The 13,115-nt window shown below is 43.7% G+C and overlaps 1 protein-coding gene across 1 annotated transcript in view; it reads left to right on the top strand.

Annotated features, from left to right (window-relative positions):
• The window catches only part of LOC102375640 (unconventional myosin-Vb), a 344,293-nt gene that overhangs the window by 296,385 nt on the left and 34,793 nt on the right, over positions 1-13,115 (top strand). The window contains exon 22 of the mRNA XM_006033144.2: positions 4,942-5,181. Within this exon, the coding sequence (XP_006033206.2) occupies positions 4,942-5,181 (240 nt within the window). The remainder of the gene's footprint in view (positions 1-4,941; positions 5,182-13,115) is intronic.

The following is a 13,115-nucleotide window of genomic DNA, read 5'->3' as shown; positions in this document are numbered from 1 at the left end:
GCAACACTGGTTTTATAGATTGGGGGTGTCCATCTTCAGGGCTTTTTTTTTTTTTTCTTCTAGCACCATTCAAAAACATGAATTTTTAATTATCTATTTTGTTGGTCTCACCTCAAAAATTAAGTGTTGAAGACTTGGTACAAAGCAGGCTTCTGGAATCTGAATAACTATAAACTAGGGGTAGGCAATTTTTTCTGGCCGTGGGCTGGAATGACCCAGCCCGAGTCAGAGGCAAGTGCCTTCCTACCCTGCCAAATGCTGATGAAACCTCACATCCATGGACCAGAGCTAATGATTTTATGGGTTAGATCTAGCCCACAGGCCACAGATTGCCAACCCCTGCTGGAAACTGGAATAGTTCAGTTACGAATCCTGATATGTAGCCAAAGCTATATTTTGCAGCATTGTCCCCATATTCTCCTATCATCCTCTGAAAATATTAGTGTAAACCTTGATTTTTAAGTCACAAAATGACTTCAGAAGCTTTCTCACTAGTTCATTATGATTAGCCATTCACGTCTCTAGACCACAATATACTTGATGAAACTTGGTGTCCTTGGCAGTCTCTCTTCATGAGGCAAGATTCAAACTTACAGGATGGCTGCAGGTCAAGGCCAAGGGCTTGTTTATGCACAAAATTGTTTCAGAAGAGTTATGCTTCAAATTCACATGCTCCCTTATTCCAGATTAGCTTGCAAGTATACGCAAGCCCTTGGATGTTACAGAAATTCTATGAAGTTTGTGCAGTGCTGCTTTCCGGGGACAACTGAGCAGTCCTAATGCTTTGGACTCCGTCTATTTTATTTCTTAAATGACTGCAGCATAGTTCAGTCTAGGAAAACTTTGGGGCTCCTGTTTGAAGCTGAATGTATTAAAGATCAGATTTGGAAAAATTAGCTGGAAATGCAAGAAAATAAGTTTTACTTGACTGAACTTAATAAGTTTGTAGGAATTAAGTGGTACAAGAAAATTGGTTGTAAAGTCATGTGACCTTTAAGCAGAATTTTGCTTACAGGTTATCCATATTGTGATACGTTGCCACATGCACTTTTTTTATTAAACATCACAATTAAAAATAATCTTTATAATGTAAAACTGAGTCACTTTCAGAAAAATCAAAGCCTAGTCAGCAACACATGTCATTGAAAGGATAACGAGACTTTTGCCATATGTTGGCAAGTCCGTGTGACTCTACAAAGCAGTCAGTGGACACAATAAAACAAATTAGTATAGTAGAGGTTCAATTTTTAAACATCAGCCCTGGGGGTCATCAAAAGGAGGCTAGACAATCACCTAGCCGGGGTCATTTGACCCCAGTATTTTTTTTCTGCCCATGGCAGGGGGTCGGACTTGATGATCTGCTTGGGTCTCTTCTGACCCTACCAACTATTAAACTGTGGTCACAGAGTGGGCATGTACAGCACATGGAAAGGAGTTGGGCAAATAAGTCCATTTAGAGTTTGTACTTCATAGAAGCAGTTCAAGCATGGGTATTTGAAAAAAATTGTATCTGTTGGGGGTGTAGGAATGAGGTCAAGACCTCATTTTGACCAAGCTCAAAATGTACTAGTTATTTCTTCGGGTCAGAGTAAAGGTACATAGATGACAGTTGTATATTCTGTATTTGCTCTGTGAACAATCAGATGGCTTTGGGCACCAGGACATCTGAATCTTTTGTGAGCTTCATCTAAAGCTCTCCAAGTCAATGGATTTGTGTCACTTTGGCTCAAACTCCACATAGATAAAAGGAAGGGCTCCGTGAGGAAAAATGATAGTCGTTTAGCAATAGCCAGAGATGTGTTACTAGATTTGCCCATCACCTTGGGGTGTGCTCATTTATTAGGGATACATTTTTAGGGTCTTTGTAATTTTATCAATGTGTTGCTTGTGTTACTTGTGTTTCTGTATGGAGCTGTATCTCTCCCTTCTGCAAGTCCTGACCCCCAATGGAGCTATGTTGCAGAACTCGGGTTCAGTGGGGCTGGGTTCCTCCAGCCACCAAATCAGTCTTATACCACCCACACACACTGGGTTGATCGGCATGTACAGGCTGACACCCTTATATGCCAGGAATCAGTTCATTAAGGTAACAATAAAATGCAGTCAGACACAAACACACAGGTGAACAGAATACCTCCAAATCTGGCTGGGTGTCCAGTTGACACCTTCATGGGCCAGCATTCAGTTCATTAAGGCACGTCTGAGCCAAACTGGGTCTATCAGCCTGTACAAGCTGATCCTCTTACGTGTCTGAAACTCAGCACGTCCCAATCTTTTCAATCTTTTGCCCTAACTGTCCTAGTAGTGGTAGCCTCTTGATGAGCAGACCCCACGGTATTTCTGGGCTTCACAGGGATCTTTTGGTTTAGGTAAAAGAAGCATTGCTGCAGAGCAAGTGGGGAAGGGGAAGTAGAGAAGGAAAAATACACCTGGTTATCACCAGTTTGACTAAAAAAGTTATTTATTGCTAAGTATATGAAATTTATAATGGTACTAGTAGTAATAGACTTGCAAGGGAAAACAAACAAAAACAATTACAATATTACCCTGGTTTAATTGAGTATTTGGGGAAACCTAGCTCAAGCTTAACTAATACAATGTAGGTTCAGAAAGCTATGCCTAGAGAGAAAAAGAAAAAGAGAGAGCGAAAGAGAGAGAATGACAGCTGGGATCTTACCATTCCAAAACACTCGGGTGATTATTTGACCAGCAAAGTTCCCAGCAGAATCCTTGAAGGAAGACTATCTGTTTCTCCCAGCTTCTTGAGAACAACAGCAGATGGTGTCAGAAATTTCTCTCTTGAAGCACACTGTTTGCTGCTTTACAGCTTTCTTATACCCTTAGTCCAGCCTTTTCAAAGCATTCTTTTAATTGTGTAAATCAAGAGGGTCCCAAACCATAATTGACAGGGAAAATCCTGTTATATAAACAGTTTAAATTTAAATGAATTACCTTTTTCAGTGACAAGGGGTTATCTGGTTTGGAACATCTCAAGAAACTGATTAACAACCAGGAAGAACATTTAAGTTTTAAGGAGTAACCAGACACCTAGGAGCCAGCTTGAAATTATTATGAATATAGACAATATATTGGAAGGGATACCACATTGTTTCTTCTCAGATGGCTTGGCCATGCTTGCACTGTGAAGTCAGCATAAGTGTTTTGTATTCTACCTGTTGTGAATAAGCCTCAGCTTAGCATGACTCTCAGATTTTACTGTAGTCTTTTAACAGACTCAAGGGGATTACTTGGAGTACTTTATAAATGTTGTGGGGAGGACTTCCACTAGTCATCCCAGGAAAAGTATGGCAGCATTTGTGGTCAGGACTCCAATGGGCTGGATGCTGTGATGAACCCTTAACCATTGTTCGAATGTCACCTGTACCCCCTCTGACTCGGTCCCTTGCCTCAGCATTCCCTAACCTGGCAACCGAGTTGTAGTCAATCAAGTTTAAATAGGCCTCCCATACTGGGACCGGGAAATGTACAGCCCGAGATGCCTATTAAACTTTTCTTCTGCTTAGTTCTGGGTAGATGAGGTGTGTGTGAGGTGAGGGGAGGTATAGAAAAAGTCCTTTGCAAGTCCAACAAGCTGGGTGCCAGGGCTCCCTCAGCAACACAGAGCAGACGGGTGCCACATGGGAGACCCAGGTTCATTTCTTCCTCCACCACAGACAGACCTTATGAGGAAAGACTAAGGGATCTGGGACTGTGCAGCCTGGGGAAGAGAAGACTGAGGGGGGACTTGGCAGCCATCTGTAAGTATGTAAGGGGTGAATATCAGGAGCTGGGGGAGAAACTGTTCACTAAGGTGCCCCAGGGGAGGACAAGGAACAATGGCCATAAACTGTTGGAGGCTGGTTTCAGGTTGGATTCAAGAAAGAGCTTCTTTACGGTAAGGGTGACCAGAGTCTGGAATAGACTTCCCAAGGAGGTGGTGCAGTCTCCAACCTTGGAAGGCTTCAGCAGGAGACTGGACAGACACCTTGCTGGGATCATTTGATCTATAGTATTCCTGCCCAGAGCTGGGGGATTGGACTTGATGATCTTTTGAAGTCCCTTCCAGCCCTTGATGTCTATGATTCTGTGATGCAGATTCAGTGTGTGACTTGGACATGTTGCTTGAGTCCAGATGAACAAAAGAACTTAAAGCCTAGAGTATGAATGTAACTATTGGATCCAAACCCCCTCTCTAACCCTGTCTGCACCTACAAATATTTGCCGGCAAAACCCTTTAGGTACCTGCAGTTCTATTTTGCACATGTCTTGTCACAATCTTTTAAATAAATCGATTTTGTGAACTGGGACCAAAACCCAGGACTCCCCTCTCCATGATGAGCGTCTTAGCAGTGCCCAGTCATGCTCCCTCTCTGGCTTAACCCTTCCAGGCTTGTCTGGGATGCCTGACTCTCCCACTATGTTTTGTATATGAAGCTCAGGCACCTGACTGAGGGGGTATGGATGCCATACTTTAATCCAGGTGCCTGAAAGTTAGCTGCAACATGTCAGCTTCGCAACATTCAGCTACCTTTGTAGATTTGGGCCTTGATCTCTTTGTGTCTCACTTCTGCAATTTCCAGGAGGGGAACGTGGCACCATGTGGTCATGTGAGAATAAGTACTTTAGTGTCTGAAGTGGTAGGATAGCATAATTACAGGAGCCATTCAAAAGAGAAAATGTGAAAAGGACTAAAGACCCTCTAAAATAGCAGTCATTAGATTATTATTTATCATGCCTGTGATTATTTTCTTAGAAAACGTTGGTTTGAGGAATTGCTACTTTAAAACTTGGGGTGAAAGAGAGAGACATAGGAAATAGAGTTGTGCTATTCAGTTTGTTTGATAGGGACAGTTATCAGCCCAGGGCAGCTTTGTTCTATGCTTTAGTGTATCCTCATTTTTCACTAATGCCTCTTGAATTAACACACTTTATTTTTCCTAGATACTCTTGGAGCACAAAGCTACCATCATCCAGAAACACTCCCGGGCTTGGCTGGCTCGTAAACAGTTTCTACGCCTCAGGTGTGCCACTGTGGTTCTCCAGTGCTACTACAGGCGCATGAAGGCCAAGCAAGAGCTAAAGGCACTGAAGATAGAGGCGCGATCAGCAGAGCACTTAAAGAGACTCAATATTGGCATGGAGAACAAGGTGGTTCAACTTCAGAGGAAGGTAGATGAACAGGTATGTTCCATACTCTGTTGGTACAAGCTTGGTTCTGTGTAGGTCTTTTGTTTTATCACACGGGTAGAATATATTAATACCTGTCTCATTTTATGTAACAGAGGTCTGCATTTGCTTATGCCTTAACAACATGCAAATATTGCAACTACTATAGGCAGTACGTTACACCTTTGCACTGACTACCAGTTAATTATGGCTGAGATTCATTTTGCAATTCACCATAAAGCCTTTCTCATGGGATGTACCTACCTTAGTGCTGCTGTCTTCAAATTACTTTATGGTGGATGTTTGCCCTTGAGCAAGTAGATCCAGCAGCTTCAAGTATGATATTCTCAGTGAAGGGTCCTGACCCCTACAGGTAGCTCCCTTTCCTGGGTTTGCCAAAACATATTTGATGACTGGCTCAGGACATACTCTAAGGTCTGTCTGGTTTGTTCCTTCCCCACCATGTTTGGGGTGGGAAGGGAAGTAAAGATGCAAAAGGTAGAATTCAAGTCAGTTGACATCAAGGGCCTTCTACTGCCTTGGTGTTATCAAAAGAATGGGATCTTAGCTAGTACACTTCAGGGTTAACATGACAACAGGCTTACTAGAAACAGCCATAAAATGAAGGAGAGCAGATTGAACATCAGAAAGAAATTCTTTATGGTGAGGGCTTGAAAAATATGGAATGGGCTTCCAAGTGAGGTGGTGCTTTCCCTTACCTTGGAGGTATTGAAAAGGAGATTAGACAAGCACCTGGCTGGGGTCAAGTGACCCCAACCAGGTGCTTGTCTTTCTTGCCCAGAGCAGGGGGTCAGACTCAATGATCTAATAGGTCCCTTCTGACCCTAGAAATATATGAATCCTTACAGCTTCCTCCAAGGTGTGGATGCATAGCCTGAAAAGAGCTGGGTGCTTAGTTGCTGCTATTGTGTTCTTGAGTGATTTCTTTCCTCTTGAGGCAGGTTTTGCCGGCAACTGTTTCGTTCTTATACTCTTCAGTTGTATAGTTTCAAAGCATTCCTTCTTGATAGTTGGTTGATTTAAAATCCAAACAAAGCAGGTAGGGAGAGAACATCATATTACAATTGCTAACTGCTCAGATCCTGTTTTGGGTCATTCAGTTGTGAAACTTGTTTTTGTGAGTTGTTTGATCAGTCTGGAGGTTACACATAAATGGGACAGGTCTTGATTGACTGAATGGAATACCTTGGGGCATTGATTACAGGACACTGTTCGGGGTAGTTGTTTTAACAGTGGGGCAGAACCCAAAATATTCTGAACCAGTGATGGTCTATGGAGGCATTTGCAAACCCCCAAACAGACATTGAATGCCTGTTCCGAGAAATATGCCTCAATCAAGGGAAGATGTGTCAACAAGGAGGATACAGTCACATAGCGAGATGCAGTTATTTATGAATGGTTTAGCATAATAAAACATTGGGTACACTTGCAACTAGCACAGGAGATGCAATCAGTTGGGATTGCTCTATTTTGCATGGTCCCAGTCACAATCTTGCATTCTTGTGTAAGATGTACTGTTACTTTAATTTGGTCATTTAAATTTCTTGTGTAGGTCCAACCAAGCTTTCACAGTCATCACCTGGGATCTACTTGTAAACTTCCTTGATTAAATGATCTCAGTATTTTTTCAGATGCTAAGAAATTACTGGTTAGCATACTTTAAAAATGTCACTGAATAAAGCAGAAGACTTGATAGCTGACCAAAAAAGATTGCAGCAAATGCTACTGCTCAGGTTGTAGAGACATCTTGTTTACACATAATTACCACGAACCAGGTTTCACTACATTTTGCAACAAAAATGCAGCACAGGAAATGCTCATTTCACTATGTTCACGTATAAAGATTAACCTTCTGTGACACCTAGTGTCAGAGCATTGCTGTGTACGGTCATAAAGGTGTGCAATGATGAAATCATTTTCTGGAACTCGGGCCAGAGGTCATATAACTGGAAGACACTATTTCTGAAAACTATAGGTTCAGAGGAGAAAAATGGAAGTGGGCAATTTCAAGCCAGGAGCTTGAAAATCCAAAATAGCAAGAATCAAAATAAGACTTCAGATGAAATTTTTGCCTTATTTTAAAAGGCAAAAAACAGACACTTTTTCTCTTAAGCTTCCTGCTTTATAAACATCTGTAATGCAAAAAAAACCCCTGCTGCATTCCAGTGCACTGTACCATATGTTCTGGGAGTCATTTTATTTGGCAGCCAACTGGATTGAATAAATACACAGCTTACAATCACTTTGAAGACATTTGGTTTATTTATTATTTCTGACCAGCCATCTCTTTAATAAAAAATATATTGTGAGTCACATTAGTGTGACTTTGGTGACAGATGCCCAGGTCTTGAAAGGTATCCAGGTTGTAGCTGTGTTGATCTAGAGGCAAAAGGAATCAGAACTCGTGCTAGAGGTGATATCTTTTATAAGACCAACTAGATCTTTGCAAAAAAAAAAAAAATCTTTAATTGCAAGCTTTTAGGCACAAACAGCCTTCTTTCGGCATAGGAGAAAAGATTGTAAAAGTTCTCCTAGGTAGAAATGAAATTAAATGCTTATGAAAAGGCAAGTAATAATAATTTAAGGGTTTTTTCCTCCTACTAAATTGAAAGCAATGCCTTTTACAGTGTCTTTTTGACTCTGTGATTCAATATGAGTATTTCTAGAGCAAGTACTGAAGAGAATCCAAATGACCGGATTTTGTTTCCATTGAAACAGGCTGACCTTGACAGGTTGGGGAAGTGGGCAGAGAACAACAGGATGCAATTCAATAAGGATAAGTGCAGGGTGCTGCACCTAGGGAAGAAAAACTGCCATTATACCTATAGGCTGGGGGGCGACCTTCTCAGCATCACTGAGGCAGAAAGAGATCTTGGAGTCTCTGACTCCAGGATGAACATGAGTCACCGATGTGATAAAGCAGTCGGCAGAGCCAATCGCACCTTGTCGTGCATCCGTAGGTGCTTCACAAACAGGTCCCGGGAGGTGATTCTGCCTCTCTGCGCGGCACTGGTCAGGCTGCAGCTGGAGTACTGTCCAGTTCTGGACAGTGCAGTTCAAGCAGGATACGGACAACATGGAGAGAGTCCAAAGAAGAACCACTCATCTGATTGGAGGCCTGCAGGGAAGGCCCTACAAGGAAAGGCTAAGGGACCTTAACCTCTTTAGCCTCTCCAAGAGCAGGCTGAGAGGACCTTGTGGCAGCATATAAATTAATAAGTGGGGAGCAACATGAAGTAGGTGATGATCTGTTCACCAGGGCACCCCCTGGAATAACGAGAAGTGATGGCCATAAGCTACTGGAGAGAAAGTTTAGACTGGACATTAGAAAAAAGTTCTTCACGGTCAGGGTTGCCAGGCTCTGGAATGGGCTCTCAAAGGAGGTGGTGCTCGCCCTGTCTTTGGGGGTCTTCAGGAGGAGACTGGACAGGCACCTGGCTTGGATCACATGACCCTAGGTTTGGTGACCCTTTTCATCCCTGCAAGGGGCAGGGGGTCGGACTAGATGGCCCACTGAGGTCCCTTCCAACCCTGGAATCTATGAATCTGTGAAATCAATGGCAAAATTCCTATTAATGGTACACTATTAAAATATACGTTTGTGTTGTTCCTGGCTCTTTGGGCATTTTACATGTGCTCCAGGGTGCAGGGAGGAATACTTTAAATAGAGCAGCTCTGGGAGCCACTCTAACTAAAGCGCCCACAGCATCATGTGTATTCAGCATCCTGCGCTTCAAAATGGCAGTGGGGGTTTCACGAGTTTTAGTTAAAGCACCCCCGCTGCCACTTTGAAGTGTGGGGACACTGAATACATGTGTTTAATCAAGTCAGAGCAGACATCCGGCATGTGTCCTTTATGTTCAGACCTGAGGAATAATGTCTTGCATTCAAAAGCTTGTCTGTTTCTATCCCAACTACATAGTTGGTCCAATGAAAGACATCATCCTAAAAAAACCTTCCCTCTTGCAGGTCAGGATAAATTTTTCCCTCCAATTGCTGCTCCTCCTCAGCAATTCACTCATACTTGTTCTTGGTACAATTTCAGGTAAACAGTTGTTGTTCTGGTTTCTGTCTATAAAGATGGTGCCTGATGTGTTTGGCATCACTTCCTTAGTAATTACCACTTATCATTCTGTTTGGGGCACATCTGTAAATCATACATAGCATGTGAAAGGTTTCCTTGAAGTTTTAAAACTCCTTGCACTTTTTGTGATGGTTGGTTGCACCAGGGATGGGGCAGATAGCAAATTAATATGTGCTTTTCTTAAAATAAAGCTGTCCAGCAATTATCCCCATGGTTCAACCAGTTTCAATGTATTCACCACTGATAGCAGGGTATCTAGTCCCTGAGTCAAACTTTAAAACAGAAGTACCAACTCTGACCTCTTACACCCGTGCGTCAGTGCCCAAAATAGGTATTTATGGGTTTTGACTGTCTAAATGCAGAATTGGTAGTCTTCACTAGTCATCCAACTTTGAATACTGATCTTGCATCTTCTTTCGCAGCCCATAGATTAAAACTAGATACCATGCCAGAGGAACAGAAAAAAACGGTAGCTTGTTTTTACTTTTAAAAGCTTCTCCTTTAACTTCAACATTACTCTGAACTGGAGCTAAAGAACTGTAACTGAGACAGATCACCAGTGTTGGGGTTTCCCGTGATCAGGGACAGTGATGCCCAGCTTTTTCGTCCCACAGGTCAGATGGGTGGTGCCATGTTCCTTTGCTAGCCACATCTGGTCGATCCGGCTGTGGTGGTTGCACACCCTGACCTTGATTTGTCCGTCTGGGGTGGAGCTGAGTGGCTCTAATCTGGATGTGCGGGGATAGCAGGGGGAAGCAGCCCAGTCTTGGTCCCAGTCCAGATACACGGGGCAGGGGTGGGGTGGGACAGGGCAGGGCAGGGCAGCTTTGCTCCACATGTGGGGGAGGGAGCAGAGTGGTTGCAATCCAGATGTGCAGAGGTTAGGGGAGAAGGAGTATCTGAATTGGGACCAGGATTTGAGGGGGGACCCTATCTGGATACAGGGAAATGGGGAGGAAGCAACTCTGTCCCTATCCAGACATGGGGGAGGGAGGAGGGCAGAGCTGGGTGAGCCTAGTCTGGGTGTGTAGGTTGGGGGTAGGGAACAGCCTGGCCTGATCTGGATTTGTGGTGGTGGCCCAGCCCTAATCCCAGTGCACAGGCAGTGACCTGAGTGAGGTTAGAGCCAGCTGCTTGGAGCTTTCACTGCTCGCTGCTACCAAGTTTCTGTCCCATGGAGGAGCCCTGTGAGCCAGATGTTATGGCTCCGCAGGCTTTACATTGAGCACCCTTGATATAGGAGAAGACTCCTGCCAAACCAAGCTCTGTGCTAGAAACAGTTGTGGTCTTCCTCAGTAGCTAGTTTTTATTTACTACCAGAAAAAGCACGTACAGATCACAGGAAAGAAAAAAAGATTTCCAGTTCATGTCGGAATTCACAGCCAGAAAAGCCAACAAGTACTCAAGTTACCATTCAGTTGAGAATTATATTTTTCCCTATAGGTGACCTGGGCTCTTGATAAATGGTAATATTTACTGGGCTGTGACTTGGGCTCTTTGAATCTTTTGCTGAATTCCTGAAGTTGTCCTCTTTATTGAAGTTGGATTTTGCTGCACCTTGGAGGAAAGAATTACTGCCCGTAATACTCATTACTTTGTCCAGCAAGCCCTTCCTAGCCATTTATTCAGGAAAGACAAGTTTCACTGGGATCTCTGTTTCTTATTGCTTTGAAAGGACCAATAAGTTTCTTAAGCAGAGTTCTACAGGAACTTAATTTCAGTGCTTGTCAAGTTGTTCTGATCTGCTCGTTTTGATGGTGGTCCCTCGCAACATTTTCCCTTAAGTACCCCACTTACAGCACTTACTGCTCTACAGTTTCCACCCTGCAGTCACACAAGGTTTTGAAAATCTCTCAGACAGGTGTAGGTAAATTGGAGGGTTTCAGCTGAATCCTTTTTCTCCTCCATGACTAGTCAGACATGTTTATCTTTCTGCATCATTAGCCTGTGGGCAAATATGGATCTGCAGCATTAACCTTCCAGTTGAGGCTTAGGAGCATTTTCTTTTGCAAAGGTTAAAAACTCTAATTGTACAACCACTGCAGTTTGAAATCTACAGTCTGTGGAATGAAGCCCCATTTAGTTCAGTGCCTGAGCTAGACAGGGAGTGTGTGGAAGAGGTAAGGACTTTAGTTTGTCTCGTGAGAGATCCACATTGGGCCCATTGCACTTTAGCAATTGTCCTTCCATGTTGTATCTTAAAAGATAAATCTTAGATATAGAGTAGGTGCCTGGCACTCATCCCTCGGGGATAGTTGTCTATGAAGTGCTCTCTGCACTATGGTTTTGTATATGTGCACCGCTGGTCTTTAGAGGGGTGCGATTTAGTACTGGCAGGCAATTTTTTTTTTTATGCTTCAGTCATCCAGTGCCAGATACGTGTAGCTTTGGCTATATGTACATCGCTGTTGCTGGTATGATTGCACCACATGGGGCCTAGCCAGACGTAACACTTGCCTATATATCCCTGTAACAGCTCATGCTGGATCACCTGTAACTTTATATCTGCAAGCTCCTATGACAAGTAAAGCAAAACCATTATGACTTCAATCCTGTTTCATATACAGTTCCTATAGCAAACTGTATCGCTAGTGGAATTTGCGGGTGTAAGGGTTACTGAAACAGCGGATGCCCTCCCGAGTGGCAACTGCCCTTCCCCTTTAAAGGGGTGAAGTTCTGTCTGACCACAGGCATGCTAGCAAGATTGGACTCCAGTTATAGAGAAAGGGACCATGGGTTTCAGGTGTGTAGTGTGGTAGGTGGCCTTCAGCTTTGCTGCTCTTGGTGCTAGAGCTAGCTGAAGTAAAGCTGGTTCAGGTGTGTCTGACTTCAGGAGATTCACACGCCCTTGGTGAAAGTGAATGCTCTGCTGTGTCTGACAGCTGAAAGAGAGAGGGAACAAACGTGGATTCCTTGGTTCTTAATGTGGATTGAAATGTCTGTCACTTGACTGAGAGGATCTCATTTCTGGAACTTGCATGGAAATGTCCTTGTTCAGGAGTGTGCTGTCTTCTCAAGAGCCTTTGCAGGTAGGTTTGGGAGGCGGAGGTAATTTGTGGCAGCTCCTTATCTCACTGGCAGAGCTTTTGCTTCTGTCTGGATGTCTGTGGGGACATCTGTGCTGTTAGAGAAGTTTCAACTCCTCAATTTAGAGCAGTTGCAGGGGTCTTTAGAAGGAGCAACTTAAGGAGAATATTTATCATAACCTGTTAACTCTCCCTTTACTCTGTCATTTGAAATGGGTTTTATCCCTTCCTCATAGAGTTGCCAATGCCAACCCTCCCGGCTTGGCTGGGAGTCTACCAGAATTGGCATCAATCTCCTGGTGACTATTGAAAGCAATCTGGGAGATTGATATGTTGGCTACAAATGTCCAACTCGGGATCCTTAAAATTCTGGTTTATTAGGTGGATTGAAACACTGTAATGAGTTAAATCATAAACCTTGGGGCTGACGCACGCAAGCTACAAGAGTCAGGTATCCCTATCCCACAGGCGCTGGAGTCTGTCGTTGAGGCTTCTTTCAGCGTGGTGTTATCTTCCAGAAGGGGGTCACCGGCTGGTCCTTCTGGTTGGACAGGTCGGGTGCTGGTCAAGATGGAGATCAAGAGGGTGCCACTGAGGGTCACTTTTCACTGCTTTTTATCTGTCCTTAGCAGGGGTTGTTGACCCTCATGGGGCTTCCCCCCCTCGGTGGCTACTGGATGGCATCTGTCAGCCCCAGGGGTCGTCCGCATGTACGTGCAGGTTTGGGAGGCTTTTGATGAATTTCGAATAGGGCTCTGGGAGCGGCCGATCTGGAGATATTCATCCCAAAAGTTGGTCCCCGGCGTTGATTAACTCAG

This window comes from Alligator sinensis, unplaced genomic scaffold (assembly GCF_000455745.1).
Source record: "Alligator sinensis unplaced genomic scaffold, ASM45574v1 scaffold24_1, whole genome shotgun sequence".
Lineage (NCBI taxonomy): Eukaryota > Metazoa > Chordata > Crocodylia > Alligatoridae > Alligator > Alligator sinensis.
This window is presented reverse-complemented; position numbering and strand designations above follow the sequence as displayed.